The sequence below is a fragment of the Zymoseptoria tritici genome, chromosome 2, assembly GCF_000219625.1.
Source record: "Zymoseptoria tritici IPO323 chromosome 2, whole genome shotgun sequence".
Lineage (NCBI taxonomy): Eukaryota > Fungi > Ascomycota > Dothideomycetes > Mycosphaerellales > Mycosphaerellaceae > Zymoseptoria > Zymoseptoria tritici.
This window is the reverse complement of record NC_018217.1, coordinates 3,016,528-3,029,934: the sequence shown is the minus strand read 5'-3', so window position 1 is coordinate 3,029,934 and position 13,407 is coordinate 3,016,528. Positions and strand designations below refer to the sequence as shown.

At 54.8% G+C, this 13,407-nt stretch overlaps 4 protein-coding genes across 4 annotated transcripts; 2 read left to right on the top strand and 2 right to left on the bottom strand.

Moving 5' to 3' along the window:
• Positions 1-1,781: 1,781 nt before the first annotated feature.
• MYCGRDRAFT_68972 (uncharacterized protein) lies at positions 1,782-3,432 on the bottom strand (the record flags this gene model as incomplete). The annotated part of the gene is made up of 1 exon (XM_003855095.1): positions 1,782-3,432. One exon carries the CDS (start codon positions 3,430-3,432, stop codon positions 1,927-1,929), a length of 1,506 nt encoding a protein of 501 aa, XP_003855143.1.
• Positions 3,433-3,781: 349 nt separating this feature from the next.
• On the top strand, positions 3,782-6,867 carry MYCGRDRAFT_108288 (uncharacterized protein; the record flags this gene model as incomplete). Its single annotated transcript, XM_003855286.1, has 1 exon — positions 3,782-6,867. The coding sequence occupies one exon, from the start codon at positions 3,782-3,784 to the stop codon at positions 6,785-6,787; it is 3,006 nt and encodes a 1,001-aa protein (XP_003855334.1).
• Positions 6,868-9,022: 2,155 nt separating this feature from the next.
• MYCGRDRAFT_103427 (uncharacterized protein) lies at positions 9,023-11,367 on the top strand (the record flags this gene model as incomplete). Its single annotated transcript, XM_003855287.1, has 2 exons — positions 9,023-9,297; positions 9,417-11,367. 2 exons carry the CDS (start codon positions 9,171-9,173, stop codon positions 11,084-11,086), a joined length of 1,797 nt encoding a protein of 598 aa, XP_003855335.1.
• Positions 11,368-12,001: 634 nt separating this feature from the next.
• MYCGRDRAFT_91113 (uncharacterized protein) lies at positions 12,002-13,078 on the bottom strand (the record flags this gene model as incomplete). The annotated part of the gene is made up of 1 exon (XM_003855094.1): positions 12,002-13,078. One exon carries the CDS (start codon positions 13,076-13,078, stop codon positions 12,002-12,004), a length of 1,077 nt encoding a protein of 358 aa, XP_003855142.1.
• Positions 13,079-13,407: the final 329 nt, after the last annotated feature.

The window sequence follows — 13,407 nt, the reverse complement described above, 5'->3', positions numbered from 1 at the left end:
TTCCCCGACGAACTATCGGGAACGACAAAGCGGTCTACGAGATGTCAGCTCATCACGCGGTACAAGTTGAGATGAAGTCGGATAGCATTCGCCTATTACTAGACCTCGAGACGAACACCCCTCCCCGAGACCTTGATCGCGCGGCCAGCGGTCCGGGGATCTAGACTAGGGGAGCTCTGTATGCAGGCTACGTGCGAGAGCTATGCAAGCAAGTGCAAGCTACATGTCGTCCGCATAATAGGTGTGCAGTCATTTAGACCGCGGACAGCCGATGAGTGGACGCATTGGATACATGCATGCCTACCTCTACGGCTAGCGCTCCGGATGGGACGAGCAGACGGACGCAGGCGCATGTGTTCCGTCTGTACGGACATGGTCCGCAAGCTGCAGGACTGTGAGACCGTGAGGACCTGCGGAGGAGAAATGTGCTTGCTTGCTCATCGTACGGAGCAGCCACCAGTTAAGTATTGCTGATTCGGGTGCTGTCCATTCGGAGCAACGAGTAGGACCTCGACCTGTGATTCTCGTCGTCGTCGTGGCCTGTCCAGACCTCTGATCGATCACAATACTGGCCTTTGACGGTCTCAGTCAAGCCGTATGAGAGGTCGAACAGCCTCACTTCTCTTTTTCCCTGCTGGTATGAATGTATCTGGCGATGCGATTATCCCACACAATCTACGATTTCCGTCCCAGCCTGGCCAGAAGTCAAGAGCGACAGCGATGGAGACCAGTCTCAGCTCATCCACGCGCTCCTCATGGCAGACGAGATGAAGTCTGCAACGACCGACTTGACCATGAATTGCTCACGCCTCACCGGCATTGAATCAGGGTCGTCCACCAACGTCGTCTCGCGAACAGGGAACGAGGGTCATGCACGGCATGAAGGCGCATACACATATAAGGCCTCAGTAACCTACCGTGGACGACTCAAAACCTTACCCTCTCTTTCCACTCCATTGACAAATTCGATTCACATCTTCCTCTAGAACCGCGCCTCGTCCATGCGCCTCGTCGCAGCACATCCCTTCCTCGGCCTTACCGCCTTCGCCTTCGTCGGCCTCACTTCCGCCGCCGCCCTCACCAGAACTCCCATTCAAGACCCGAAGAAGCGCAACAACAATCTCATCATCATCGCAGGGTGCATTGCGATGTTCAACCTATGCATGGACACGTGCGAAGAACAAGTCATCAGCAATGTCATTCCCCAAGCAGTCAATACAGCATCCCGAAGCTAACAAAGTTCGATAGACCAATATCTGCATTCGTGATGGCCCATATTTGTTATGTGGCCTGCCCTTATCATCCGCGATCGAACTATTGCCGAAGCGGACGACAGTTTGCCAGACAGGGTGGGTGAGCCCGTTATCGTGCGAAGGGAGGAGTGCGGGTACAATGTGCTGATGAAATGTGACGCGGACGCCGAATGTGCTTCAAGACTGTCGACTTGACGTATGGCAAGGCGAACAAGTCCGATTCTGAAGCGTGTAGGACCGCTACGGGGATCTGCGGCAATGACTTCGAGCAATTCCAATGGGAGTCGGGGTGTTGAAATATGACGGCTGTCAGGAGCCGTAGCGTAGGGAGTACTCGACTGCTGCTGGCGGAACTTGCACCAAATTCCATGCGGAGTTGCCAAGTCGATGTGATGTACGGTATGCGGAACGCAAGGAGGAGGATTCGCGGGTTACCTTGATATCCGGACGCGGAGAGGACGGTTCGGCCAAAATTGAAAGACGAAGATGCCGTTTGCGAGTTCGTTTCCGCAAACGAGAGATCGGGCGCAGTGGTCGTGGTCGTTTCTATTGGTCAATGTAGGATCTCTATCTTCTAGGTTCGTCTACGCACCGAGGTCATACGCTCCCATCTCCCTCGATTTTCGCTCTCATTCCGCAATACCAACACGCGCTCCTGCACGCCCCATACCCATCACTTCGCCTCCCACCCCGGCGCTGGACTGATCTTCTCCGAGAACGCAGTCTTGCCGAGATTGCTCTTACACTCCTTCTTCCAGTCCGTTGGCGTAACCATGTCCGCTGCCTCCTTAAACGCCTTTAACGTGCAGAAACTCTCATCGCCCTCCAGATGCCTTCCCGGAGCTTTACAGAACGGCAGCGTGACGGGCTTGTCATTGTAGCGAATGCGGACGTAGTGGTCGTCGAGTGATGCTTTGTGCGAGTCGGGCATGTCGACGAGAGGTGTACGCGCGTTAGTAGTGGAGAGTCGAGCAGGAGCGGAAAAGGAGAAGAAGGCCGGGATCCAGCTTTTCTTGGTGGCAGGAGGAGGACTGCTGGATGAAGAGTCGCGCTTAGCTTTGAAGAGTTCAAAGGCGATGGAGGATGTGAAGTTGGGCCATTTGTCGGTGTCGATGCGGAAGCCTCCTAACGCAGCTAAGGCGGAGGCGATGGTTGTATCGTGGCAGCCGGAAAGGCTCATCTTCAGAGGTTCGTCCTGACCTTCTTTGGGTACGCCGCCGGTGTATTCAACCATTCGCTGGGTCACGTCACCGATCAAGGAGCCGATTCCGAGCTTGCGGTACTCGTCGCTCTCTTGGTATCCGATGAACCATTCTTCTACACAAATCCGATCAATCTTTGATCGGATTTGATCGTCGTAGAATTCTGATGGTAATTTCGTCGCGGGTCCGTGAGCGAGAGTCGCGTTGATGGAATCCATGATTCCGCTGAGGCGAGGGTGGGCGTCGACGGCTACGACGGGTGACTCCTGAGGCATCCACTTTCCAAGCTTCTTGTTGAGTAGGGCCATTTCCGGTGAGTTGTTGTACAGCTTTGCAGTACGATCGGCAAAGGCGTGCGAAAGCTCGGCGAAACGCTTACATCCGCCTTCGTTCGGGAAGAGAGTCTCGTCTTGCCATGATCGTTGGACGATTGTGGGTGGGGAAAGACCGGGCGCTCTTGATGCTGGCGGGTAGAGCCCGGTGAACGCTTGCTGCACACTTTCTAATGCTCTTTGAATCGGTGTGGCTCGCAGATTTACTGATGACCGTGAATCTTCATCGAGAAATGCTGGCATGAACCCTAATTGGTTCACGTACAGACTTCGTATCCGTTGCCCGAGTGCAAGTGTTGTCTCGCGTCCTCTATCCGTAAGTTCTCCTGGCTGACAAACTGAGTCGATCTCTCCTCCAGGTCCCGCAGCCAGCTTTGGTGTATCACCATTCCCGAACGTCTCCAGTCTCCTCTTCCAAGCCAATGTGTCCCATCCGTCTGCCACCAACATCGCCGACCTCATCTCGTTTGCAGCTTTACAGTATGGCCATGTCCCGTGCAGTCCCGCATTCTTAAAGCGAGCAGAGACCGGTGTCCGCTCGCCATGGCGGAGGAGAATCTGTACTTGTTGTAGTTGGAGGTTCGAAGGGTAGAGCTTCGAGAGCTCATCGTCGCTGTACGGCGGTCTGGGTTGGAGAGTGGTCATGGTTGACGTGGTAGATCCTCCTTGCGAAAGAGGACTGTGCTAATTGATATGCATTCGTTGGAGAGAGTGTTTAGAACAATCAATCGTGGCGGATCGATCAAGGGGCAGAGCGCAAAGAGTGATGTGTGAGTGAATGCACGTTTGCTGTTCAAGCAATTGGAAGCGATGCAGTCTCATCGGCTTACCTTCCTCACTTGCTTGCACCCGCGCCAGGAACGGGCAATGCAAAACGCACGTGTCAGGAAAGCTTCATACGCGGCAAGCTGCGGCGAAGGCGGAGGTCTTCAAGCTTCTCAATAATGCGACACGGCGCGTCTACTGGTGTCCGCATTGTTTGCTGCCAATCTCGATGACCGTTTCATATATATGTCTTGCGTGTCGCGCACAACGGACGATTTTGTCATCAGCAGGGCTACGCACTTCCGGTACACAGTCTCGACAATCGGTCAATGGGCAACGCGCCCTGTACGGTGGAACCGATGGCCATTCCTCGAGACATGCACTTCAGGGTAGCAGGGAGGCTCTGCAGGATTCGGCTAGCGAGACCGTCGATGGAATACTGAATGGCTACACTGGACGAGTTGGGAGATACTCAAAGCAGCCTTTGGGACCTCAAGAAATTCTGACGCAGCTGGACCAAGAGAGAGGCCCGCATACTCGACGGAGGGCACCCATCGCAGGTCCCGCGAGGTCTCCCGTTGAACCACCACGCAAGCCGCCTATTGAGGCCCGTGAGAGAATACCCATCGAAGACACGCGGAAGACAACACAATGGAACTCCCAAACCACATCCGAGACGGAATCATCGCATTCACGACCACGAACGACCCAGACTTCGGCTCATGCGGCTCTAGAGAGCAGGGTGCGCGACATCATAGAACAAGCCAAGCGGGACCCCTTCAATGCATGGAGTGCATTGCAAGAGATGGAAGCGGAATACATGAAGCTGAAGCCGACCGACCGGGTCTCTTTGACCTTTTATCCAAACTTTGCGGTGGCCATCAAGCCGCTTCTCCTCAGAGTGGTCGACAGATGGGTGCATTCCCTCAAACTCGGCACTACAAGCACTGTGCCGAGTCCATCAGATGCTTTTCGCACGCTACGGCGACTACGCTCAGCGAGTCATTGGCATACACATCCCGTGCTTATAACAATGACTGTGGGCCTCGCGAACCTGATTTTGCCCGGGCACCTTACGGACCCAGTTGTTCTCAAGCTGGCTATTTCAGAATTGATGGAGATCTGGAAAGGTGCCGTGTTCTCCACGAGTCCGGGTGAGCCCACAAAGCCGTCCACGAATAGCGATCCCACTGCAGTACGCCCGAGCGTGGCGGATGAGTTTGATTGGAGCTTCCTGCCCTCCTTAGGAAGCTTTGAACAGTCGGAAAGTCTTGCTGTTGAGCCAGACATGACCTTCGAGGCCATGCTGCGTACACTTGCCCGGTTACCTGAATCGTTGGACGCTACCCAAGCTAATGAAACACGGTATGATTATGCGACTCCCGCGCTACTGACGCTGGAAGTGGTCCGCAAGACATGGTCCGTCATTGAGCTGTCGCAACATGCGCCATTTATTGATCTCCTAGAGGGACTGCTGAAGGCTGCTCCACAATCGCGCGTTCCACCAATTCTGGCCACACGGATGACAGGGATGTACGACAAGCTGCTCTTCGAACGCTATGAAGCCATGATTGAGAGGTTCGGCTTGAAGTATACTCCAATTGTCGACCCAGCAAAGCCCGGCAAAGCCCGCGAGACAATCGCCACGTCGCACGAGAAGCACGAAGAGCTCAATGACTCAAAAGAGGGATTCCGTTTCCCGTTTTCTGAACCACCGCGAACTCCCGAGATTGAGGAGTTCGCGACTAAGCAAATCAGCTCTTTGTTCAACGCGCGAGAGCGGCGTGATGCAATGTGGATGGAGCGCATCAGGTCCAATGTCTGCAAGTTTGCCCAGCTTCAAAATCTTGAATCCAACGTTCTGCCCATCGAGGTCTACGAGCATCTCATGTTGGCATTTCTGGAGGCACGACACCCGGAAAGTGCTGTTCAGGTTTGGACACATATGGGCAAAGCTGGATACAAGATGCGAGTCAACACTTACACCGCCGTCATGCGTGGCGCCCAGTTCTCCCGCGATGTGAGTGGCTTGCACAGTATGTGGAAGCGAATGCGGCACGCTGGCATACAGCCTGATCATCAAGCTTGGTCTACACGAATCTTCGGCCTTTTGAGGCTGAAGCAGACCCGAGATGGGCTCTTGGCATTGAGTGAAATGGGAAAGGAGTGGCATGCTGCCGCTCACGAACAGCATGCGAGAGAGAACAAACATACTCGCAAGAACGCCAACACGCCTGAAGTGAGCATCGCTCAGCTCTTGATCAAGTATCCAGGGGATATTAATGGCGTACCGCGGCCCAACTGCGCCATCATGAACTCAGCAATCTCAGCGCTTGCCAATACCACGGACTGGGAGGTTGGAAAGGTAGTGGCTTGGGGCCGCACATTCGGGATAGAACCAGACCTCATCACCTACAACACGTTGATGAATATTGCCATGCGGCATTCCAAAGCGAACGACGCTCTGAAGATTCTACAACGAATGCGAGAGCGTGGCATTGAGCCAGATAGCACGACCTGGACGGTGCTCCTGACCGCATTGTTCCAAGGCGGCTTTCTCGACGGTCTCGACCACGCCGCGCAGGAGAAGAAGGTATTCGGTCTCCTCGATACTCTCACCAGCGAGAGTGACAATCTCTCCTTCGACGTCAAAGCCTATGCTCTCATCATCGACCGCCTCCTCAAAGTCCACTCGAATGTGTCCGCCGCATCGGCTGTTCTCAACCACATGCTCGAGAATGGCTGCCAGCCAACACCACACATCTACACGATCCTCATGAGCAACTACTTCGATTCGCAGCCTCCCAACCTCCCAGCAATCGAAGCTCTGTGGGCTCGCATCGAAGACAGCAAAGGCTCCAAGACCGCACCCATGGACGGCATCTTCTTCGACCGCATGATCGAGGGTTACGCCAAACTTCACCACGAAGTCGGCATTCAGCCGATGCTCGATTTCCTTCGTCGTTCTCAACATCTCGGCATCAAACCTGGTTGGCGTGCGCAGGAGTGCGTCGCGCGGGCGCTGGCGGAGCGAGGCGAGTGGAATCGACTGAGCGGATTGGTGCAGGATGTGAGGGCTCGTTTGCGCACCAGTCGTGGTGCGACGCAATATCATGGTCAGGCTGATTTCTGGGACTTTGTCATTTCTACGGGCGTGCTCAACGATGAGTCCATCACGGGGCGGGAGCAATTGATGCCGAAGGAGAAGAGGCCGAGTCCATTGCTGAGAGCGTAGGCTTGATGGCATGGGATGTGATGTCGGCAATTGAATCTGTGGGTTGCGAAGACGCCGGAGTCCATGGATAGCCTGCCGATCTAGCTTCCAATCAATCAGAGATCTTCGAGTCTCACGATAAGAGTTGTCAAGCTTTGCATGCGAGACCCTTTCGAGCCTGTCAAGCGCAAATTGTCAAGTCTCAGACCCAAGCACGGCAACAAGGAGCACGCAACATCATTTCCAGTGACCGCTTTTCGGGCAATTTCCGCGCCCCAGCTGTCTGACTTTCGAATCACCGAATACGAAAGGGCGAAGCGGATGTTGTCAATTACCGAATACGACCATGAACTATCGACTCGAACCCGACAAGTGCCATGCAGTCATAAACCAGCCTCATCGGAATGGTTCGCATCTGCGGTTCTGCTTCGGATCATCACTCCGCGTGGGCTTGTGATGGTGAATACGGGCTGGTCCATGGCGGTCAAAAGATCGCGATTTGCGGACTTGCGCCGAGCAGGGGACCGTTGTTGCTCGGGCCTTCATTGTCTCTCAAGTCGTGTGAGATTTGGGCGATTGATGAGCAGGCGATGGAGTCGAAGGTTTATTGATTGTGACGTGCTGCTTGACCGCCTCTGGGTGCTGGTCCATGTTGGAGGCATTCGGATCGGATGGCCTAGACATGCATGGTGTTTGCGAGGGTGTGAGAAGCCGTGCGAAATGTCTGGAATCTCAACACAAATTATGCCCATGCCGCTGATGCGGCTCTGCGAGGAGAATTATGCACCTTGTGCCCGCGGGCCGCATCGTGCGGTGCTGAGTGGTAGAGTGACCCGTGACTTATGTTCAATGAGATGCCACTGCCAGGAAAGCAATGGTTCAATGATAGGTCTCGGCGCACCTTGGTGCGATCTCCGTATGGAGCGGAACTCGTACTCGAGAGCCAAGCGGTGCTTCTTCGTATTGAGGAAGTTGACCATTATTGTGCTCACTCATCACATGTAGTCACGGCAAGAGCGCGACTAGCGGCAATTTTAGTGCCTTGCCAAGGTGCTGGCATCATGTCGCAACAAACTCCGCATTCATCTTCATTCAAAGTTCTAATCAAAATTTCCATCACAGCAGGCGGACGTGTTGTTCTGTTCACAATTGTCATCTTTGCCAGCCAAATCGTGACCGGACGACCCAGCAAAACTCGCCATCCATCAATCATCAGGCTATTCGCCACTGTTGGGATCGCAAGCAACGACGCCCTTGCTAGCAAGGCCAACTAGCAGCGATTATACGAGGATCTATCGAAAGTTCTTTATTAGCAGGCTGGGATCCCTGGATCTCGAGAGATGACTGACAAAATGAACACGACAACTTCTCTGTCGTGTGCTCGCAGTGAGAATCATCAGATTCTCGGTGAACTTCCCGATCCGAGGCTTTCGAGTGTCAACTCACTCCGGCGGATTTGAAGTCTGTCAAAAAGCAGCCGCGTCATACCAAAAGAAAAAAACATGTCAGGTCGCGAAACGAGTACGGAGTGCCAGCAAGTGTCATCTCATTTTGACCAGGATTGACCCATGCAGGAACCCGCAGCTGCCGCAGACCCAGTACATGGCGACGAACAACGATCGGCCTCAAAAATGCTGTTCACCTGCGCGGCGATTTCGCGCGGACCAACCTTCGTGGATGTCAATCAAATGATTCCTGGGTTGGCCTTGTCGATGGAGGCATCAAATTTATCCCACTGCGAGGCTAACAAAATTGATCAGAGAGGATTGCTGCGTGGGATGTGAAGATCCGGAGTAATCACCAGGCCCGACGTCAGGGATCTTGGAAACTTGCGCTCTCTCACGATGCACCGCTGTAGAGTCACAGATTTACAACATCAGAGACGACCTACGTTGGAACGCGTGCGGGATATTCTCCGATATTCTTGACCTACTGCACCATTTACGAACGGCTTCTCCAGAAGGTCCGACCTAACCAGGATCCCGCTGTTTTGACAATCGTGGCTCATCTCGAAGTCTCCACACGTTGCTTTTCTTGGTCTCCTCGGGGTCATCTCGCACACAGCACGGGCCTGCATGTCATCAATGGCAAGCACCATCCGCGTACGCATCTCCGAGTGCATGGTGCATGGTGCATGGGTACCTTGTTCCCAGTCAGGAGCAGTAGCGTGTACGAATGCGGAAACCGTGTAGGGTCGTATTGCGAGGTATATTTCCATCTCCCCAGCCATGATCACAACATCGTCCTGCAGTTCAACAGCTTTTTAACCCTTCTGTTCTTCCTTTTCTCTTGCTTACCCTCAGTCACTCGTTGCACTTTACACTCGCTCATCGCTGCTTGCGATCACATCCTGCCCTTTACACCCTTCTAATATCATCCAATCCGACATCGAACCAACAGAAACATGATGAAGAACGCCGTCCTCATGGGCCTTGCCTCCGCGGCAATGGCTGCCAATGCTCCTGTCGGCTATGGTGCGCCTGCTGCCACCACCAGCGCTGGTCCCCCTCCGCCATACGCGCCGCCACCGGGTGAGTTTGGAACGATTGACGGTCTGCAGCTTTGTCCGAGAGTTGCTCTCAGACCATGCCAGCTTTCAGACCGTGTCTGTGTCTTGCGCGAGGAAAACCGACTGACCTTTCATTTCCAGGCTACGGCAACTACTACAACACGTCCTCGCCCGCCGGACCTGTCGACACCACCTGCGAGCACAGCTCGACCACTCCGCCGTCGCCTGAGCAGACTACCACTTCTCCGTCTTCGCCCGAGATGACTTCCAGCTCTGCTCCAGTGTACCCGCCTGGGTATGGTGCCTCGAGCTCTGCTCCAGTGTACCCTCCCGGATACGGTGCCTCGAGCTCTGCTCCAGTGTACCCTCCTGGATACGGTGCCTCGAGCTCTGCTCCAGTGTACCCGCCTGGCTATGGTGCTTCTTCCAGCACCACTCCATCGTCTCCCGAGATGACTTCCAGCTCCGCTCCGGTTTACCCGCCTGGCTACGGTGCCTCGAGCTCTGCTCCAGTGTACCCGCCTGGGTATGGCGCTTCTTCCAGCACCACGCCCGCTGGCCCGATCCCAACTGAATCGACCACTCCTTGCGAGACCGCGACCGAGAGCACTGGCACGCCGTACTACTCTCTGCCACCGCCAGTGTCTTTCTCTGAGACCGCCTCCACGCCCGCTGGCCCGATCCCAACTGAGTCGACCACTCCTTGCGAGACCGAGACCTCTGCTACGCCGTACTATTCTCTGCCACCTCCGGTCAGCTTCTCCGAGAGCGCCTCCACGCCCGCTGGCCCGATCCCAACTGAGTCGACCACTCCTTGCGAGACCGAGACCTCTGCTACCCCGTACTATTCTCTGCCACCTCCGGTCAGCTTCTCCGAGAGCGCCTCCACGCCCGCTGGCCCGATCCCAACTGAGTCGACCACTCCTTGCGAGACCGAGACCTACGCTACGCCGTACTACTCTCTGCCACCTCCGGTCAGCTTCTCCGAGAGCGCCTCCACGCCCGCTGGCCCGATCCCAGCTGAATCTACGACTCCATGCGAGGAGACCACTGTAACCTCTTTCGCGACCCACTACTACACCGTTCCTCCACCAGCGACCACCGCTCCGCCAGCTGGCGATGAGTGCGCGGAGAAGTGCAACATGGACTATGACACCTGCCGCAACATCCCGCACGCCAACCAAGCCCAGTGCTCCGCTGACTACGCCAAGTGCATCGGATACAACCCCTTCACGGCTTCTTCGTTCACGTCCGCCACTGCTTGCGTTCACTCTGCTGGACCCAGCCCACCACCGTACCAGACCGCACCTGTTCCAGCTCCGCCAGCCGGTACGACTCCTGTCTCGCCAGAGCACCCCGCTCAGTCCAACCCACCGGCTCCATACCAGCCTCAGCCTAACCCACCTGCTCCTCACCAACCGGAGCAGCCTGCTCACGGCACGACTCCTGTCTCGCCAGTGCAGCCCGTGGAGTCCAACCCACCAGCTCCATACCAGCCTCAGCCTAACCCACCTGCTCCTCACCAACCTGAGCAGCCTGCTCACGGCACGACTCCTGTCTCGCCAGTGCAGCCCGTGGAGTCCAACCCACCAGCTCCATACCAGCCTCAGCCTAACCCACCTGCTCCTCACCAGCCCGTGGAGTCCAACCCACCGGCTCCATACCAGCCTCCGGTCTACCAGCCAACCAAGAGCCACAATGCTACCGCCACTGGACCCAACCCACCACCTGCGACTTACACTGGCGCTGCCTCCCTCAACACTGCTGGCTTCGTCGCCGGTCTCGGTGCCTTCTTGGCTTTCTTCGCTTAAGATACCTTTCATGAGGGGATCGGGTGTCGGATTGATCATTAATGAGGCGTCCATACGAGGAATGTCGTTCTAATGCGCTCGTCGTTGCTTCGGAGCCTCGATGCTGCTGGTTTTGCTCTGTGTGCATGGCTTTGATACATACGGCGATGTTTTCCTTAGTCTAGTTTTTGTGTCGAACGTATTGGATTTTATTAGAACTTGATCTCCCTTCGCTTCTGCTCTGCGGCATGTATGTAAGAGTCTTCGACTCGAATGAACATCTGCCATTGTCTTCTGCCCAACATGTTGAGTATAGGAATGACCTGAAATCTCAAAGGTAGATTAGGTGCCAGTCTGGCGAGAGCTCCATGCATACGCATGCCGTCAGCATCCACAGCATCTCAACAGCACAGTGCTTCCATCCGTGAGCATTGAAGATTAGCCGTTGCCTGGTCCGAAGCTGCAACAATTTTGCCTTGTTGAAGACGGAAACCATGGCTCTGACTTCTGACTTGCATGATGTGCTGGTCTTTTGTAGCACATAACAATTTGCCAGCCAAACGATGGCTGGAAATTCGATGCGTTCTCAGCGCACTCAGCTTACTTGGAAGCCTCGATGAACGTACGGGCTATCTATGCGGATGCTACCTACCGTCGATCATGATCACGTACTTGGATGCCTTGATATTCGAAAGAGATAAATCGCAGCCATAAATGCGTTGTATAGAACTATGCTCTTGCTGCTGCATACACAGCTCAGGCACTATGCGAAAGCAGTGCTCAATTCCATCGACACGGGTCATTGTTTCACGACGTACACAGCTCCAGAACTTTGACAGACGTCACCCACGATGTCGTCAGAGCGATGGAGGCTGCTGAAACATGCCCTGCTCGTTTCGTGCTAACTTGGACAACCTCCCCCCTTCTCTTCCTTCATCAAAGCGAAGCCAACATCCCAGTTCCACTATGACAGCCGACATATTCGAAGAACTGCTGTCCCGGATCCAGCACCATCACCTCGTGAAACAATCGCAACGACACATTTCCCTGCAACTCCCCCGCATACTGCATGAACCGCCCGAAGATATCGAGATGTGTTTTGTGGCCTTTGCTCCAGCTCTCGAGACTCTCCAATTGATCGAAGTAAGCCAGGCCGAACGTCTTGTCAGTCGGCTTGTCCACGCTTTCGTCCTTCTGCACGACGTCCATGAATCTGCAATTGATGCAGCCGACCTCATCGCCTTCATCGCGAAGAAACGTCATGCCTGTGATCAATACTGGATGCATGGTATTCAGATACAACTCCCGTTCGTGCGGATTCGTGTTCGACCAGTCCTGACCGCTGCGAATGATAGCCAAATTCTTCCTGCCGGCGACTCGGACTCGCTGAGACTTCGTGTCCGTCTTCTGTCCACTCTGTTCAGTCATGCGATCGCCGTGCAATTCGTTGACCTGAGCTACAGGCAGGCGATCTCTCATGCTGCCCCAGTAAACATGTTCCTTGATCGGACCGCTCACACCCTCACGCATGAAGGCAGCTCCTTCTGGCTCATTGTTGTCGGAGAAGACAGTCTCGAATCGGTCGATCGAAGGGAGTAGGACTTCGAGAAACCATCCGGATTCCATCTCCGGTTGGAGACTTGCCCACCAAGACTTGAAGCCGCTCTCAGTGGACCATTGCTCGTAGTCTGACTTGGTCTGCCAGTATGCGATTGCAGTCTCGTTGAAGTAGCCGCGGTTGTCGGTCACGGTGGCAGCTTCCCAGTAGCGAGGTCTGGATTTGTCCAGTGGAGCTTCGACGAAAGAGACAATTTCCTTGAAGCCTGCGCTGTGAGGTCTGAGATCGATGCTGCCTCCTCTTTGGACTCCGATGATGGCTATGACGAGGTCCTTGGTGTCGATGGGAAATCTGGCGCTGTACGCCGGGACGGGAGGCTGGTAGTTGTCAGGTGTTCTCGCAGGCACTGTTCGGGGTTGTTGAAGATGCGCCGGGATGGCAGACTCGAGCTCCATGGCTGCCATGGTCTGAGTAGGGAGGCTGATTATTTTGATGCCGGACGTTAAAACTAGAAGGGCGTTTCGACTTGCTCGAGTTGCGAGACTTCTTTTCTGATGGTCAGTGATATGACAAGAGGCGTGTCAATCTGGAGGACCAGAAGGAATTGTTTCCGTCTTCAGACATGCATATCGATACGCCATGAAACCTACTTTCAACCGTGCGTCTGGCAGTCGCGGCAATGGTGATTAGCATCGTTCCGTACCATGTCAGAACAGATAGCCGTCAAGATGAGCTTCGAATCGGCTCGCACCCTCCGGCAGGCCAAGCATGGTGGTGTAGAGAT